General features: G+C 31.7%; 3 protein-coding genes across 5 annotated transcripts in view; 2 read left to right on the top strand and 1 right to left on the bottom strand.

Moving 5' to 3' along the window:
• Positions 1-432: 432 nt before the first annotated feature.
• Positions 433-3,039, bottom strand: LOC141534501 (uncharacterized). Of its 2 annotated transcripts, none has more exons than XM_074253885.1 (3): positions 2,932-3,039; positions 1,111-1,277; positions 433-964 (listed from the first exon to the last, which is right to left on the bottom strand). In XM_074253885.1, exons 2-3 carry the CDS (start codon positions 1,269-1,271, stop codon positions 763-765), a joined length of 363 nt encoding a protein of 120 aa, XP_074109986.1. In that variant the 5' UTR covers positions 1,272-1,277; positions 2,932-3,039; the 3' UTR covers positions 433-762. The 2 variants fall into 2 exon arrangements, with proteins under 2 accessions (XP_074109986.1, XP_074109985.1); XM_074253884.1 differs by lacking the exon at positions 2,932-3,039 and adding an exon at positions 1,658-2,068.
• LOC141534500 (bifunctional arginine demethylase and lysyl-hydroxylase JMJD6) lies at positions 810-4,923 on the top strand. The gene is made up of 7 exons (XM_074253883.1): positions 810-942; positions 3,145-3,484; positions 3,550-3,674; positions 3,747-3,971; positions 4,169-4,304; positions 4,374-4,503; positions 4,569-4,923. The coding sequence occupies exons 1-7, from the start codon at positions 938-940 to the stop codon at positions 4,652-4,654; spliced, it is 1,047 nt and encodes a 348-aa protein (XP_074109984.1). The 5' UTR covers positions 810-937; the 3' UTR covers positions 4,655-4,923.
• Positions 4,924-8,782: 3,859 nt separating this feature from the next.
• The window catches only part of LOC141534629 (one cut domain family member 2), a 44,954-nt gene continuing 34,804 nt past the window's right edge, over positions 8,783-18,932 (top strand). For both annotated transcript variants that reach the window (XM_074254093.1, XM_074254092.1), the window contains exon 1: positions 8,783-12,257. In XM_074254093.1, coding sequence (XP_074110194.1) covers positions 10,700-12,257 — 1,558 coding nt within the window. In that variant the 5' untranslated portion in view covers positions 8,783-10,699. The remainder of the gene's footprint in view (positions 12,258-18,932) is intronic.

Raw genomic sequence — 18,932 nt, 5'->3', positions numbered from 1 at the left:
ACTGCAGACACTTGGAGCAGTGGACTTTGATCCAGCTGTTGCATTGAAAGTCTGTGACGCAGAATGACAGACTAATATTATTATTATTTTTTTGTTTATTTATTTCCTCAGTGTTTATATCATTAGAAAATTTAATTTTTCAGCAGTAGGTGTTAGCTATCATTTGACGTTAAAAAAGTCTGGGAAGTACAAAGAAGTTCTACTTGTTTGAAAGGTGGCGCTTTTAATGCGCAGAAGGTTGTGCGCAGCTATATAAAATGCGGGAAGTATTTAAATGTCAATATAATATAATATAAATAATTTTTAAACTAAAAATTAATTTTGATTTTTATTAAAATTTATTTAATCAATTAAAATTAAAAATAGTTAAATAATAATTTATTTTAGAAATAAAACTAATATTATTGCCTAAATATTTTTGAACTGTCTCGATTTTTATGTTTTTAATCAAAGTATTCTATTGAATACTTTTTATCAAGAAAAATTAATTTAGAAAATAAAGTAAATATAATTGTGGTATTTTACTTGTAACTCATAACCATAATTCATGTACTTCATTATCAATTAGAGTACTTATTAATAACACTGCCATCAGATTAATATTTTTACATTTTAAATCTCTATCGATTGATCATAAGAACTAAAACATTACTGATAATTTATTAGTCTATCGTCTCATTAAAAATTAATTGATTTTGTAGCCAATGGTACGCGAGTAGTTTTATTATTTGAGAAAATGGATTTTCTGTCAAAATTAATTTTTTACAACAATATTTTATCCATTTGTTTCCAGCGAAGACCTTTTAGTCCTGGAAACAACGGTTCTCCATGATCGTCAGTAGCTTTATCCCACCCTCGCTCTAGAGAGTCAACAAACCCAGCTTTTGCCGCGGTTTTTTGCGCCAGCAGAGAAGAAAACATTGTTGAAGTTACTGGGATGTTGTATGTATCACCGACTTTTTTTCTGCAAAAAAAATTATATTTTATAGAACAATCTTAATGATTCATAACTATACTCCTAAGTTCTAACATAAGTTACATTGATGATTATGATATTAAGTTATTCTATGAATCATGAATATGTTGATAAGTTTGAGAACATTTAAATACCTGGTTAATAAAAGATGAGTGCCTAATCCCAGACGACTGTAATGCGGATTTATGTCCAACCCAGTGCCCGTTAAAAAATAATCAACTCCGTATCTTCCACATGGATCTGCTTCCCTGGCAGCATTTTGTACATAATTTATTATTTTCTGAGTTTTTACCATGTCGCTCTGAATAAAACAAATTTAATAATTATTAATTAATAGTTATTTATTGTTATCTGAAAAAAGAACATCTAAAAAATTGAATTTTTCACGAACTCTGAAAAAAATAAATTTTTAATTTATAAAATTTTTAAAAATCAATACTTTGGATTTTATTTTATGAAAATATAATTTTTTAATTATTTTAAAAAAAAAAAAAAAGAATTTTACAAATATTTTCTGATTATAAATTTCATGAAAAACTGGCTGATCATTTTAAATATCAATAAAAATAAAAATTATCAAATGCGACAGGATACAAACTTTATTTTGAAATAATTAAAAAAATATAAATGCAAATGAGATTATAGAACAAATTGGCAATCTACAAACGTAAAAGGCATTACAATTTATTCGAACAGTGTCAAAGTCAATCTATCTTTAATTTATTTCCATTCCAACGTAAATTTAACTGAGAATACAGTCATGTCGTAGTACAAATTGAGTCATCGATTCGACCTCTTTATTACCATTTACCCTAGTAGTACACTACTATTATTCTATTTAGCATTACAGCCCAATCCAATAATAATGCACTTCTGTCATTACTCAAATTAACGTCAATACCCTTTATCTCTGTCTCTGTCTCTGTCTCGGCGGTATCGCGTTATTTTTTATTATTTCCCACTATTTAGTAGCCGATATTTAATCCTTCAACTTTCATTTTTTTTGATCCCATAATTACAAGTTGTTTAAATAAATCAAAAGCGATGATTAGCTATTGTATTGTCTAAGCGATATTTAATTACAGAGTATCTGAATTACACAATGTGACAGTATGCTCAATGCTGAACGTACAGTACACTCGAGTTTGAGACGTTGTATTTAGTGTGGATCAGTGAAGTGATATCATTGTCCTTCATGAATTGTAGTAGTTCACTGAGCAGAGCCAGCTGCGCTAGAAGATAACGCACGTTACCTACAAACCAATGTCCTTTACCTAAGTCCCACATGTGCTTGTTCAAATTCCAGCCCAAGATTCATTTCAGTAAATATATACTATTGTATTCTTTAAATTATTTTTTTTTTTAAAGTATATACATACACTTTTTTGATTCAAAGTCTCAAAGGTGTTTAGTGAAAAATTTTTTAACGCTTAGACATTAATTTTAATTTCCAAAAAATTGGAAATTTTGAAAAATTCAAACGGTTGAATTTTCTAAAATTGAAATCAAATTTTATTTTGTAAGATTTTAGAACATCAACAGACTTGTTAGATTTTGAAAAATAAATTTTTTTATTCAAAATAACTTTTAAATTTTTTGGTAAAATAATTAAAAACATTTTCTGTTAAAAAATTATCCAAAAAGTGTTTCTTTTAAAATTATTTTTAAATTTTTAAAAAAAAAAAATTATTTTTGTAACCTGGCAACTTTTTGGACTTAAGTAACCGGAAAATAAAAATAATCAAAAAATATTATGTTAAGTTAAATAATTTTCTAGTTCTAACAAAAATTATAAAATTAATTATAATGTAAAATAGCCTAATGAAGACACAGTAGTTTTCTTTATTTGACTAAAAATACTAACTGAGCGTGAGACACAACCTTGTTTCTTGATCAAATAATTCAAAACCCGATAATAATAATTTATGAATTTCTAGCATAATATATACAAACACCTGAGTCTTTCCGATAAGAAAAAACTTTTATCTCGTGAAACTTGATTTAAACTTCCGTAGACCGGCGATAAAATAAAACTAAATAACCCGTGTAAGTGAAGTGTAAAAGTAATCGTTTGAATCCAGAAACCAATTTAGAGTACTTTATCACCAATTTCTTGTTTCGCACTTGGGTTAACTTTTTTCCAATATATAATCCACTCTTGCGCACAGCATCTGCGAAAGTTGTCCGAGATTTGTTGAGGATGCTTCAAATAGTCACAGTGTATCATCAACGGGGTACCGCTGCGGTACCGCCATGGCGAAAGATCGGCCGGAAAACTTTGAAAATCGCGTTGATACCGCTAAAAAAGAGCTACTGTTAATTGTCAAAAAAATTGACGGCCTTTGTCTCACGACGAAAGCCGCTAAATCCTGGAATGTTTACAATCAGTTAAGGGGTTCTATGGTAAAATTTTCTGTGAAACGCAAACATATTTTTCTACTGGGTTTCCTCGCTTGGATTTTTTATTATTTTGTCAAAAGTCACTTTAGTGATCTTCAGTTTCAAAAGGTATTTTTTTTATAAATTTTTTATTTGATTTTTTATTAATTAATCAAATGATTTAATTTATCCAGTGCTTGATTGAGCCGCCAGATATTTTCCAAAAAATTTTTCGGCCCGCTGAAGATTGCTCCATGTGTCAGAGTATCCAGCAGGTTGAAAAGCTCGCTAATATTGATCCTGATTTTTTTGAACAACGGTAATGTCTTTTTGAACGAGAATATTTTTTTTTTTTGATTTAATTTTTGATAAAAAATTATTTTTTCCACAGTTATGCATACTCTGGCAAGCCGGTAGTAATAACGGATGCTACTGTGAATTGGACGGCTGCACAATTGTTTTCGTTTTCATTTTTCAAATCTCTGTACCATGGCCGAGCCGCTAATTGCCAATTTTTTCCATACAAAACTGGGTTTAAGAGTTTGCAAGATGTCTTTAATATGAGTGAAGATAGAATTCTTCTGAAACCTGGGTCAGAACCTTGGTATGTTGGCTGGTAAGTCTATTCAAAAATATTTTTAATCCGAAAATATTTATATAGACTGTAATTTGTTGCTCGTCAAAAAAAAATTTGATTCATTAAAAATTTCAGATAAAAAATTAAAATTTTGAAATAATTATAACTTCAAAATAAATTATATTAAAACTCTATTTAAAACGTTCTATTGATCGGGAATTTCTTTTTAAAAACAGGAGCAACTGTGATGAGAAAATAGGTTCAATTTTACGTCAACACTACAGTAGACTTTATTTCTTACCGACGACTGCAGAGAGCGAGAAAACGGATTGGATTTTCATGGGAAGTCCCGGCTACGGTGCTCCGATGCATGTAAGTGTAAATTATCTGGATGAAATAATCGATATTTATGAAACATATGGTTACTTTTCCGTTCTCAAGGTCGATGACGTCGATCATCCCTCATGGCAGGCGCAGTTAAAGGGCTCCAAATTGTGGATTCTCGAGCCTCCGCGTGAGTGTTATTTTTCTTGCAAAAAACTACAAGTTGTTGTGGAACCTGGAGAAATAAGTGAGTTTTTAATTTTAATTGAGAACTATTGACAACAATTGATTTACAAATTGTCTATTTTTTAGTAATACTGGATACAAATCGCTGGTACCATCAAACGAAGATTATCTCTTCCGAGCTCAGTATAACGATTGGCGCTGAATATGATTAAAGGGTATATCTTTCATGGAATTACTCCGAATTCAAAACTATATATCTGTATATTTTTATTTTAAGTACCCGTATTTACAATCTTTGAAACAAAAATATTTTATTCCAAAGTTATTTCATTATAAAATAAATATATATATTTAAAGTTTGAAAATTATTTTTTTATTTATTTATAAATTATCTATTTATTATCGATTTTTTAAACAAGTATTAATTACATTAAAAGACTTTAGAATTTGAAAAAAATTACCCTTATAGTCATGACTTGTAAAATTAGAAAATCAAAACATTAAAAAATGAGATCCATTTAAAATTAAAAAAATTTTGGTAAATATTTACGAGCGGGGTCAAACATTTTCATTTTCATTTTTTTGAACGAAATTTCTATTTGATTTTATTGATATTTTTTTTTTGTGGAAAAATAGATAAAAAAATGAAAAATAAAAAAAATAAATTGATTCACAATTTTACAAATTTTTTAGAAAATTATGATATTTAATTTTTTTTCTTTTCTTAAATTGTTCATTTTTTTATATACTTTTAAAATAAAATACATCAAAAAAAGATAAAATAGAAATTTTATTTTTTCCAAATTTTGAAGGCAAAAGATCAATCAAAATCTTTATTTTTTTATGGCCAAATATAGGAATGACCCCACTTGTAAATAATTACCAAATTTTTTAATTTCTAGTGATTTATAAAAAATTTTTAAAAATCACAAATTAAAAATTAATTCTAATAAAAATAAAAATTTCTAATTAATCTAAAATGACATATTTTATAAAAATGATTTTTCACTTATCCCACCAGAATACAGAATATGTAATTTATAATACAGAATATGATATATAATGTTTCTTGAGAACAGGAAGGATCGTCTATCTATTGGCAATGACGCGTATGTCCCAACGTCCCTAATTATGTCACGTGCCTAACGTGTATGTATAGAGGATAATATAAAGCAAGAGGCCAGAAGGACACCGACAAGGATATTGAGGCGACAGAGGGAACGAATATATGTGGTTCACCCGGCTTGGATATCTAAACCCTCTATACGTGGATGTAAACCATATCCATCCACATTGATGTATGTGTGTGTACATTTACACCTACACCTCTGCTTATCCACACATGAATAACATACATACACACATACGGGCGGATCTGGATACCATGAAAAGGAAACGGTTCTATGGCACCGACCCCTCACGCAGATGGTCCTTTCCCCTGACACCTGGCGGCAGGTGAGCTCCCAGGGAGTTATATTGCCCCTACGTCTTCTTAACTTCCTAAGCCTAAAAAGTTCCGTTCGTTTCTTCGTGTGTCTTTCTTTGCCATGTGGTCATAAGTTCGATCATATGTTTTGCTCACACACACTCCCATATCATCAGTTTACCTGGATTGCCGTGTTTATGTTTTACTTCACAGTTCACAGTGTATTATACATGTGTGTTGATAAAAGCGACGTCAATTAGAAGCTCAATAATCCAATTTACATTTAAACTTATTCTTCATTTTAATCCTTCTTCTTTTATTATCGATTTTTTTTTATCTCGCTTTTGTAGATCCGACAATAGTCAAAAGATCAACAAAATTGGGCTTTTAAAAATGACTGACGGCAATATTTAGCGTGTTGGTCTTTCGATGAATGGATTATTGATTGTATTAAGAGATTTAGATCGACCCCATATACTCACGGCCCGTGTCTTAGGTGGAGACCTATTTTGAACCACGTGCTAAGACATAATTATGGATATTGATTTTCCTGGGAGCCACTGGGGGCTGGTTTTAATGTATGTTTATATGTGCACATGCACTTTGTATTATGCTCTCTAGATTCTAATATAAGGGAAATATTTTGTTTATTTTGTACAAGATTGGAGGTAATATTTTTTACTGCTGGGTTTATTAAGGAGGGTAAATTATTCGAGTGTAGGGGTCGTTTTAGATTTTTTGTGTCTAATTCAATAGAGTTTTATTGTTAATCCCGGAGTTTTTAATGATTATTCAAAAAATTTTAAAGATCAATTAAAATAAAATTTAATTTTTATTACAAAAATTTAATTTGGATTTTTTTAAATTGATCATAAGAAATTTTTTTTAAATAACTTAAGATTTTTAATGTTTTTTATAAACAATGAACAATATAATTTTAAATCAAGTATTTATGTTTAAATCATTTTTAAATGTTTAATTTTTTTTTACCGCAAGTTAATATTGTAATTAGTGTAAATCTTTTCAATTATAAAAAACTATTAAAAGAACCCAAAACAAGAATAAATATTTGCGTAAAAATAAAATAAAAAAATTTTTTTTTTCATGATATGTATTAATTTAATGATTAATCAAATTTTCTTTTTGAATTGATAAAAATGAAAATAAATATCCTAATTATTAAATACAAAAGCAAGTGATAATTAAAACAAATTCAAACTTAGTAATAAAAAATGCATTATAAAACCCGCAAATTAAATGAAAAGTAACAAGAATCAAGTTTTAATAATCAAAAATTTCTGAATAAAATATCCGCGTTAAACGATAATGATTTATAAATAAATAATCGGTGATAAAATATTTAAAGACTAACCCAAAAAGTTTTGCTGAAATCTAATAAATAAAATTATAACAACGAGGATTAAAATTGAATATCATTGTGATAGTTGAACTTATTACCATAAAGTTGTATAAAATAAAATCTAATGAATTTAGGAGAATTAAAACAAAACCAAAGTGAAGAAGAAAGTTTGCATATCCGGTTTATAAATGATAAATATATTGTTAAACACAATACATAATATAAAGCTGCGCTTAGTGCTCTTATTTCTTTCTAGTACTTTAAATACATCTAGATCATACACTTCCATGCATGCAATAATAATAATAGTAATAATAATCGCAACATAACATAAAATACCATAAATAGTAATAGTAATATTATAAATATATACAATATAAGCTAAAGAATATATATGTCATGTAATTCGCGATTTGTATGTTATATTATGTACTAGTACATCGTCTCGACTTGTCGTCATGCGCATTTCATTCCTCCTTCTCATACAGTTCTCATACAACATACATGTAACATCTACATACATATATACATACAAACAATACAGTTACAGAGTTATAGTTGTGTCCGTCGCAAGTTGCAAGTACATACAACATACATATCGGTCGTACTATCGATTATTTCGCTCATATTAAATTTTCTCCTATTAAATGCTTCACAACCCTTCCACTCATCAGCCCTTCACTCCAAGTATAGAACGATATATCGACGCTACATCACAGACTTTTATTTTATGTTTTATATAAATATTCTCAGCATCTAAATAATTTTTTTTACAAAAATTTCACATCAAACTAATAAATTTTTTTTTTACAGTAATATTATTAATATCTAATTAAATCAATTAAATAAAATTAAAAAAATTTTTACTTTAATTAAAAATCGAAAATAAATAATTAAAAAAATTAATTTTCAATTTAAATGGGAGAAAATCGATAAAAATTTTTTTAAATAATAACAATCAAGAGTTCGGGGCTCTGTAAAGTTGATTTCGTTCCTGATTCCACCCCTAGCTCGAGCACGACCACCTTACCCCACTCGGCGTCCCTTCAAGGCTCTTCCCTGTGTATCGAGTTCGTTACAGATCCCCGTGTAAGATCGGCCCCTCTGACCCCCCAGCCCGAGCCCCTCTCCTGTTCACGTCATCGCACCTCGGATTTGCGCAACTCGGGACGCTTATTTTGACTTTAAATTCTCCATTCGTCTAAAATTTTCACAAACTTTAATTATCCACAAAAATTAACTTCTCAATTTACAGAAATAAACTTTCGAGCTTAAAAACTCGAAAAATTCGGAAAAACTAGGGGTGGAAAAAAAAGTTTGTAAATTTGCGGGAAAAATTTAGTTTGGGCGCGTGCGCTCGTTTATTGCGCCACGCATAGACAACGGAAGGAAGACAGAAGAATAACTTACACAATCGCACACATCAACATCCATATATAATATATATATATATATATATATATATATATATATATATATATATATATATATATATATATATATATATATATATCGCAATGGGTGAAATGGGTAGAGGGGTGTAAGCGTCGCGCGTGCAGACAAGAGAGTAAGACTTGGCGCAGCCTGAATTCCTTTTCGCGCTATACGAATTCGTCTTCTCTTCATTTTCATAGTGACCGTGAATTATCTCCAAGAAAAATCTATTGAAATTTATTTATTATTAATTATCAATAATTATTAATCATTATTATTATTATTATTACAATCAATAATAATATCAGTAAAGAACGGCTGGACCGTTTGACAGCGGTATCGAAAGTGACGCAGCGCCAAGCAGCCATTGATTTTATTTATTGACGCTTTCGCGTATTCTATTCGGTGCTTTATAACCATTGATTGGGATTCCGTCGACAAGTTAGTTACCGGCAGCCCCCTCGCCAGTGATAATATTATTGATAATTTATTAATTATTCTTTATTTAAATATTTAAATACAAAGTGACTTTGTTTTTTTTTCTTTATGAAGTGCTTGTGACTAAAAATTAACTCTAATCTTATAATTCCGAGTTTGTTTAAATATTAATAATATATGTACGCATGCAAGAGAAATTATTGATTAATTGATACGAGGGATGAATTTATGGCGACCGTAAAAATGGCGACAGTAATTGATTCTCAATTGACGTTTGATAGATTTTCAAACTCTTTTATTTTTAAAATTACGTGTGTTAATTTTAAAATTTTTTACTCAAAATTATAATTATTATTATTACTGTACAATTAACAGTGCAAGAAGTTTATTAAAAATTTATTTTTGGGATTAATTTTTAAATAAAAATTTTTGAAAATTAATGTAATAAATTAAAAAAATAATTAATCAAAATAATAATGAAAAAACTAGTGAAATAAGATCGTGTTTATGTGGCTTAGTTGTAAAATATCGGCGCATCGAGCTAGTGGTCACGAGGTATCGGAAAATCGATAGAAACCTGACTGACGCGAGTGGTGGTGGTGGAGGCGGAGAAGGTGCCGGGTGGGTGTTTGATAAAACGCTCAGTAGGGGGTGAAAGTCAAACCAACTTTTATTTTTTAATAATTTTAATTTAAAAAAAATTTTTTTTGATAAAAACAAATTTTATAAATCAAAAAAACAATTAAATTAAAATTTTAAAATTTTAAAAAAATGCGCGAACTGGTTGCTCAGTGATAATGGACAACCCATCGGCGGTGGACTGAGAATGAGAAAGGAAGAGTCCCGAAAAGAAGCAACATAAAGAAAGAAACAATAGCAGAGCACACCTGGACCAGTTACGCGTACCACGTTGTTTGTAGGGGCGCCTTTGAAGGGCGGACGGTGTCCTGGTGGTGGTGGCGATGGTGGGGAGCGGTGGTGAAGGGGGAGCATCTAACTGGCGGGGTTAAGGGCACTGAGAAACGCCGGCCAGCAAACTTTAAACTCTCCGTGACTTGCCATCGGGTGTTTGTAACAATCTTTACTAAAATAATTATTATTTTCATTATTATTGTTATTAAATTAAATAAAATCTTAACTATTAACTTGAATACATATAAATCTTATCAGTAACTTGTTTTCAGTGTTTAACGCGTGAGCTGTCGGTGTAAAATTTCGTCAGTTGAGTCTCGTGCGCAAATACAAGTGTCACTTGTTTCTTGTGTGTCATGAATCCACGTTTTGCGGGATCACTAAGGATGTTCGACTGTTTTCCACCGCAAGTACTTGATCAGTGTTGTTTAATAAGTGATTATTATTATAATTTTTTTTATTTTAAAATTGTGCGGGAAGTTTGACAGTGTTGATTAATTAAAAAATAGTTATTTTATAAATAATTGTTGATGTTGTTGTTGTTATTAAAGTTTGTTCCGGTAAAGTGACCCGGGGGTTGAACAGTGGCGGGATTATAGTTTGTGATAACGATAAAGGCGGCGTTAGAGTCTAAGTCCGGTGGGTTGGTGATAAAACCGCGGGAAGACAGCGAATAGATGTTTGTAGATGGAAGGAATCGGGGAGATCGGGGAGCACCACACCGAAATAGTCGACTCTCCGGATGGGAATTGCGGGGACCTCGGTGATGCAACCGAAACTGTCATTATCAACATCACCAGACGGCACAACAACAATAATCACAATAACCACCACCACAACAATAATAACAATAATAATAATAATAATAATAATAATAATAATAATAATAATAATAATAGTAATCATAACAATAACTACAACAATCACCAGCAGCACGAAGCGACCCGTGGCGGCGTCGTCAGTAACTCGGGAGTTGAGACAGAAAGTGGGGGAGAAAGTGGAAACTCGGGTATGTCGTCCTCGGCATCACAAAGTCCGGACATCGGGTGCGCGAGCATCCCTCTGGAACTACTCGCGGGCGGCGCGCTCGGCGTCAAGGAGGAACGAGACCTCGCGGGCGCTGAGGATTTGTCTTCGTCGCAGGAGCCACCGGGTAGGCCTCACGCGAGGGAGAGTCTGTCGGTGATAGTGCCGCCCCAGGACGTCGACTGTGATTCTCGGGACGGTGACTCGGAGTTGTTGAGTCCGGGGAAATTGACGCCGACATCCGGCATAAGTGTTTCCGTCGCGAGCATGATTGACGCGACGGACTTCAGGTCGATGCAGCCGGAGCCGACTTACCAGACGCTGACCTCAGTTGCTGAGAGGATGTCGCCTCCAGGATTTTCACCGGGGTCCTCCTACGCAACCCTGACCCCGCTCCAGCCCCTGCCGCCGATTTCTACCATGAGTGACAAGTTTGTGTACGGCGGACACGCGGCCGGCGGAGTCTCCGGGAGCTTCGCGGTGATGCAGAACAACGGCCTTGGGAACATCGGCCTCGGGATGGGCAGCTCGCCCTACACCTACGACAAGCTCCCGCCGATGGGGATGTCGCCGCCGCACAACTACCCATCGCCGGGGGCAGGACTCCAGCCGAGTCCTCTGTCCCCCCAGAGTGCGTACAGCCAGAGCGGACTCAATTCTCCGCACAAATCCGCGAGTCCGCACTACGAGCCGGCTTTTCTCCCCAGGCTCCAGCAGAGTCCAGCGGCTCTCAGTCCGCCCTCGCCTCCGGTTTCGGCGGCCACCAGTTTTGCTCCCTCGCATCACTCGCCTCCGACGCTGACGGTTCCCGCGGCCTCGCCGCCGCCGATTCAGCAGCAGCAGATCCAGCAGCAGCAGCAGCAGCAGCAGCAACAGCAGCAGCAGCAGAATATCCAGCAGACGATATCCCACAGCCATGTCCAGCACACGTCTGTGGTGATGAAAACGGTCTCAGCGGCTGGCAATGGGGCTACTGAGGTTGAAGAGATCAACACCAAGGAACTCGCTCAGAGGATCAGTGCTGAGTTGAAGCGCTACAGTATTCCCCAGGCTATTTTTGCTCAGAGGGTGCTGTGTCGCAGTCAGGGGACCCTTAGTGATCTTCTGAGGAATCCAAAACCCTGGTCCAAGCTCAAGAGCGGCAGAGAGACTTTCAGGAGGATGTGGAAGTGGCTTCAGGAGCCAGAGTTTCAGAGAATGTCGGCTTTACGGATCGCAGGTTAGTTTTACACCTTGGTTTTTTATTTTATTTTACGCATACTTGTGTGGTTTTTATTAGTGTTGATAACTATTATTATTATTATTATAATATATTTTATATCACTTATTACTTGGTTTAGAAAGTCACGCACCCATAGTCGCTTTTTTTTTTTTGTTGGTTTTATTAAAACACCCGCACGATTAGTATCAGGCTCGGCGGACCGTCAAATAATGTTTTTCTTTTGGTTTTAAATTAGGTAATTAGGAGTGTGATACTAAAAAAAGCAGGAGGTTGATAGTTTTTTTTGGACTTGAAAAATTAAACAGGATTTTTGTCGTGTGGAGATTAAATTTATTATCAATTTGATAAAACATCAAATTAAAAAGTTTGTTTTTATTTAATAGATCAATCAATAATCCAAAGAATTGGAAAAAAAAATTTTTTTAATGGTTGGTTTGTTGAGAAAAATTTCTAAAATTATCGGAAGGCTGTCGATTCTTAGTGTCATATCTAAATTTTAAACTTATGTTTATTTACGAGGCTTAAAATCAAGTTATTGTTTTTAATAAAATTATTTTAAGCAAAAATTTATAAGAATTGAATAGTGGAATGACATAACAATTATCTTATGTATTCATTAAAAAAAAAAAAAATTAATAAAGTAATTTAATTAATATCTAACGGTAATAAATATGTATTATAAAAAAAATACGTAAAATTAAAAAAATTAATTAACTAAATTAAAATTTTACTCAAAATTTTTATTCACATTTAATTGCTCGAGTATTTCAAGCGTTAATGTAGACTTTAATTTTTTTTTTTTGATCGACTATTTTTTTAAGCTCCACAATTATCAAAACTCTGCTAATTTTAGTATCATAAAAACAGCAGATACTCGGCAATTATTTGGTTTTTTAAATCAATTAAAAATCTAAAAATTATGGTATTGAAATGTACAAGCACGTGACACAATAATTTTTTGGTTTTGTTTTGAAAATATTAATAAAATATTAAAATTTCTTAACGTGGAATTTTTTTTTATTTTTGGTGACAATTTATCGTTTAAAACAAATCCTAAGTACAGTATCATAAAAAACAGTGTTTAATTAATTTAAAACTCCAAGATTGCCGCAAGTCTGCTCTAAAATAATTCAGCTAAAAAAAAAAAAAAAAAAAAAAATCTGTAACTTGAGTGGTCAATAATTAAAAAAAATCAAAGATAGTTATGGTCATAGTTGATAACTCGGCGAGGATTAAACACCGAAATAAAATCGTGATTCAAATAAATTCCAATCCAATAGTACTGATGTAATGACCAATACAATAAAAGGAATGATAAGTGATTTGCTGTAACACAATAAGTTATGCGAGGTAAGGGGTGTAAAAAAAGTAAAAGGAAAGAAAAACATTAGCGCACACGTGGTACCCACGTGGAGAGGCGTTCCCTTCCATATCATTCAGAGATAGACGCGCGGAATAACACTTTTCGAATTCACCATCCTTCGGTTTAGTTTGCGAAGTCCCTACCCCGAAACTCTGGTCTTCTCTTTCCTTTTTTGGTGGTCTTTACTCGTATCTGTCTCTCACACTGCATACTATATACAATACTACTACTCTCGACAATCACCTACACATGGATAGTGCTTAATACAGGCAACAATATTCACGCAGTATTGATCGCGGTCACGTGCGCTCACAGATAACAACGCAAGCGCGACCTCAACGTACAGTATAGACAACGCCATCGCCATGCTGCCGCCACGCTGCTTTTTACCCACCCGTCATCCCCTCATCCGGTTCTCACTTGCTCAAAACCTGTCTAAGCCTTATCTCTCTATATATTTTGTATAAATGCTACAACTACTTACACTAGGGTAGAATACACGTCAATGTATTAATTCAAAGGGTATTTTCTACTAAAACTTCTCACAATTATTATTATTATCATTATTATTAATAATAATAATTTTTTTGTGGCTCTACTTTCTCTCATAAACACAAAATTAAATTTTTTCTTCATGTTTTATAAAAGTTACATCAAAAAATCGAATTATATTGTTAACATCATCTGCGTCAAAATATACACAAGTAATTAGTTGTTGAGTACTTGAACTTCGGACATTAAAACAATTAGATAACTAACCGCAAGAACATAAACCTCGAAAATAATTACTTTGTTTAATGGTTTTCTGTATTTACAATAATAATGTTAATATTGTTTTGTATGGTCTCTGAATAAGTTTAAAACTAATCAACAAAACTTTGTATGTTTTCAAAACTTAATATCTAATTATTTAACTGTTCAAATACTCAATGACTGAGTGTTATCACATAATATATCAATACTCGCGTTTAATGGGTCAGATATTACATATTTAAAATTAATTTATTATTATAAATTAGATAGGATTCGATGGATTGTAATTTTTAATATTAAATAAGCAAAGTTTTTAACTCCATTCAAGAAAATCCTCTATTATTCGAAAAAAAAATTTTTTTTCCTTTATTAATCAATCTATTATTTATAACGTGTATAATATGATAATTTTCTAAGAACGTTGATATTTATTTAGAAAAATTTATTAAATAATTTAATTTCTTAAACTTGAAATTATGATTTCATAAAAAAATCAAATTTAATTACAAACGACAAATGTGCGTATTAATATATATATTGAAAGATGAAATTATATGCGAGAAATTGAAGCAAATTATTTATCTAAAATAAATCTGTTCAAACCTTTATTAAAAAGCCAAAAAAGTTTACTGAAAAATAAAATTAATTGAAATAATTTTTAATATCACAACAATCAAATTTTTTTTGTTCTCTGATAATAAAAATACGTGAAAAGAAATAAAGAAAAAATCATGATACCACCACATTAATTAAATGAATCCCAAAGTAATCAAATTTTATTAACTCCATTCAGTTTCATAATTTTATAATTTTATTTCTCGAACAAAATGTTTATTTTATACGAAAGAAAAAAAAAATAATAACAATTAGTAAAAAGATAATTATACATTTTCAAGGACATTTGAATTAGTCCGCTCCAATACGAGAGTCTCGTGTCGTCCTCTACTCACAGCGCGGTTGGTTTTTCCGAGCGGGAAAAAAACCACGAGGGGTTTGAAGGACGAGGTTGTTTACGCCGATCCAAGAGCTGAACCTACCCCATGGGCGGAATGGAAGGTCTTGAATCTCATGCATACCTCTGTATCCACATACACACTGTAACTCACAATTAAAGAAAGAAAAAAACAAACAAACAAGCATATGATATTTTTATCTTTACATATTTAAAAGGCATAAGTACTTTTCTATTTACCATCAACGGTGGGGTGACGACTACATTTTAAATGATTAGTTAATAGCTTCACTGACAATAATTATCCATATAGATTAATTTAGCGGTAATCAGGTGTCTCATACTCACACCGGGTATATGTATCACTATACATATTACATATAAGCATAAACCAGTCAAGTAGTCGCGTGTTATGTGCAGTATAGTATTGATCGGCTGAGGGTCGAATGCACCAGTTAGCAAGTCAGGGACTAGACAACTCTTACTTTCCCCAAGGCTTGAAAGTACACTACTTACGCTCTATACTTTACAGTACTGCACAGTCTTACCCCAACATATAAGGAATCGTATAAATATATAAATATACATCTCACTTAATTTGAAATTTATTCATAAAATCTTTTCTTATCTGTAATCTAATATTCAATAGGCTTTTGCCTGTTTTACACAGTTGAAATTTTTTCATGCGTATGTTTAAGAAAAAAAAAACTAATATCCAAAGAATAATTTCTTGGTTCAATAATTTTTTTTTACTAACATATTAATTTAAAAATTAAAAAAAAATAAAAATTAATTTTTTCTTAAATAGAATAAATTTATTGAAGTTAAAAAAAAAATTATTTTATAAATTTGATAAAATTTTCGAATCAAAAAATTTTTTCTGCCAAATTCACAAAAGTTACGCGTTAAGCTTAGCGCTTTCTCTTTACTAATACATTATCACTGTTGGTGTTTCAAATAGAATCTTAGTGCTTTAAAATTAATGAACTCTCAATATTCTCTGATAGCAACTATTTACTACCCTGGCGCATTAAACTATTAACACTCTAATGTATTAAAATTTGCAATATGTACACCCGATAAAGATGAATCATAAATTACAGAGTATTGTAAATAAATTTTGGGCATATTTAAGCATATGAATATAAATACTAAAAATTCTTAAATAAATTATTTTAACGATTAAATTTCAATCATAAATTGATTCAATTATCAATATTTATATTTCACTGCTCAATTTTTGCAAATTAAATTTTAACATCAATCAATTTATTTTAAAAATGTCTTTAAAATTTTTTGAGCGATCATACATGGTAAAAAAAAATTTTCTTTATTAGAATAAAAAAAGTTTGATGTAAAGTATTAAAAACTTTTGTGTTGTATGATCTTAAAAAAGTGTTCAATTTTAATATCAAAAATTTTGACTGCAAACTTCTTTGATATGACGCAATGATGAAAAATCTGTTACTGTAAATATATTCAGACATGCCCAAAAATAAATGTATGACTATAGATGAAAAATCAGTGTTGTGTTCTTACAAAAAGTTTTTATTGTGTAACAAAAGAAAAAATGAACAATTCAATTGCTGAATCACTAAAAAAAATTGACTAGCAAGTTTAATAAAACTTTTGGCCGTTAATGTACAATCATATAGAGAAATACAAATACAAATACACATATATGTAGAGAGAACAGTTAATGTGTCTAAAGTGACATTTATGGTCTCCAACTGGCATGACTAAACCTGGTGCTACCCTGTGTCAGCGATGGACGTTACGTGCACAGAACTGGCGTAAAAATCAATACGAACCCTGTTTTGTCTCGGTTAAGAGTTTGTAGCCAAGTTGTGCTTTACCTCCACCTCCGACAACAACTCCTCCACCTCAACCTCCTCTCCTACATCCACATCCACAACCACCCTCTTTCTCCAACTCAAACTCCACGTCATCCTCCAGCACTAGCAGCACCTTGGCCCTCCTCGCTTCCCTTTCCTGCCGCTACTCCAGCTACCGCTGCTGCTACCTTGGCTTTTGTGAGGTGAAAAGGCTTGACAATTGCATGAGGAGGGTAGAGAGGGTTGGGGCAGGAGAGCAGGGGGAGTAAAACTCTACTGCCTAGCCTAGGTGTTATTGCTGAATGCTATAACATCCTTCTTCGTAGAAACAGGTTAGATTGTATAATGCACCAGTATTCCTCGCCGTGCCTCAATAATTTAGTTCTGATACAGTGTACAGTACACAGCACTCTGTAATATTGCTATGTATGCCTTCTTTCTCTGTCAGGAGCTATGCCCTGCTTTCTGTCTATTTTAAAACTAAATCAGGTGAAACCAATCACCCACAGTCATTCATTTTTTACTTCCCGTCATTTTATCCTGATGAAAAATCCGGTTTTTCGACCACGAGTAGAGAAAATCTGTTTTGCTTTATCAAAAAAACAGTTCTGTAAATTTGGAAAAATTTTTCAGGCCTGATAAATTGTTTTTTTTTTTTTTTTTTAAATTAAAAATTTTTAATTCTGTTCGAAACCAAATAATTACGAGTCTCCAGAGGTTTGTTTAGACTTTCATGAAGATTTCGAACCTTTCCTGTAGCTATTTGAAAAATTTATTTACTTGAATTGAAACTTCACATTTGAAGTATTTAAAGTATTTATGCTTAAAGTAGTCTTTCGACTGAATACTTTGTAGAGTTTAACTTCAAGAAGTTAGTTAACAATTTACAGGCAATAGTCTTTTTTGCATCAATGTCAAAATAACTTCATTTACTGCGAACATTTAAGTAAAAAGAGCAATACATGATAATTCAAAGACAAATTATATTGTTTTCTCGCACGGAACTGTTTTTTTAAAGTAATTTATCGATAAATGAATCGTTTTCCAAGTGGCCGCACTTAATCTCGCGCTCTAAATAAATCTTTGAATAGTTAAATAGTCAGTCGTTAAATTGAATTTATTATTAATCGAGTTCAATGAGTACAAAATGCCGTACAATCTACGGAGATTTATTAAATCTCAATGGTAGTTCCTTTTAGTGTTTTGACATAAAAGAAACTCAACTTATTTTAACAACTTTAAAGTACTTGAAACGTCGCGCAAGTTTAACCGTGTCTCCTAACTTTTTTATCATTTAATCCTTTAGACAAAAATCCGTCATTTCAATTTTTTTCTACATATTCATCTTTTATTTTTAATAAATTTAAAATAGGGAGAAATTAATTTTTATAATTTATTTAAATAAAAATCATGATGAATCATTTTTTTTTAATGGTTCATTTTTCCCAAAATTTTTTTACATAATGTCTGTAGTTATTTTATAATTATTTAGCTTTTAGTGAAATTTATTTATTGCGGGAAAATTTGAAATTTTAAACAATTACCCTCAACACAAAAAAATTTCTTACTTTTTTTTTAAACTTTTGCTTAGCAATTGCTTGTTAAAAATAGTTATTGCAGTCGCATTTTTTTTTTTTTTTTCAAAATACCTTTCAAAAAGTTCAATATAGTTACAATTTAAACGGTAAAAATTTTTGACTTTAAAAACTTAAAACTTGAAATTTTCCCGTCCCCGCCGTTTCGATTCCTAAAACGATGGCCTTGTGATT

The sequence above is a fragment of the Cotesia typhae genome, unplaced genomic scaffold (assembly GCF_013202065.1).
Source record: "Cotesia typhae breed Kobodo isofemale line unplaced genomic scaffold, CoteBio_Ctyphae scaffold_13, whole genome shotgun sequence".
Lineage (NCBI taxonomy): Eukaryota > Metazoa > Arthropoda > Insecta > Hymenoptera > Braconidae > Cotesia > Cotesia typhae.
Note: the sequence above shows the minus strand (reverse complement) of the source record. Positions and strands in the feature narration are given on the sequence as shown.

What these genes read in the sequence shown, in the direction of transcription:
- LOC141534500 (XM_074253883.1), top strand. An exon ending in GTGATCTTCAGTTTCAAAAG is followed by an intron (nt 3,485 to 3,549) that starts GTATTTTTTTTA and finishes TAATTTATCCAG; the next exon opens with TGCTTGATTGAGCCGCCAGA. An exon ending in GCTACGGTGCTCCGATGCAT is followed by an intron (nt 4,305 to 4,373) that starts GTAAGTGTAAAT and finishes TCCGTTCTCAAG; the next exon opens with GTCGATGACGTCGATCATCC.
- LOC141534501 (XM_074253885.1), bottom strand. Translation starts at nt 1,271, where the DNA reads ATGGTAAAAACTCAGAAAATAATAAATTATGTACAAAATGCTGCCAGG. An exon ending in ACTCATCTTTTATTAACCAG is followed by an intron (nt 965 to 1,110) that starts GTATTTAAATGT and finishes TTTTTTTTGCAG; the next exon opens with AAAAAAAGTCGGTGATACAT.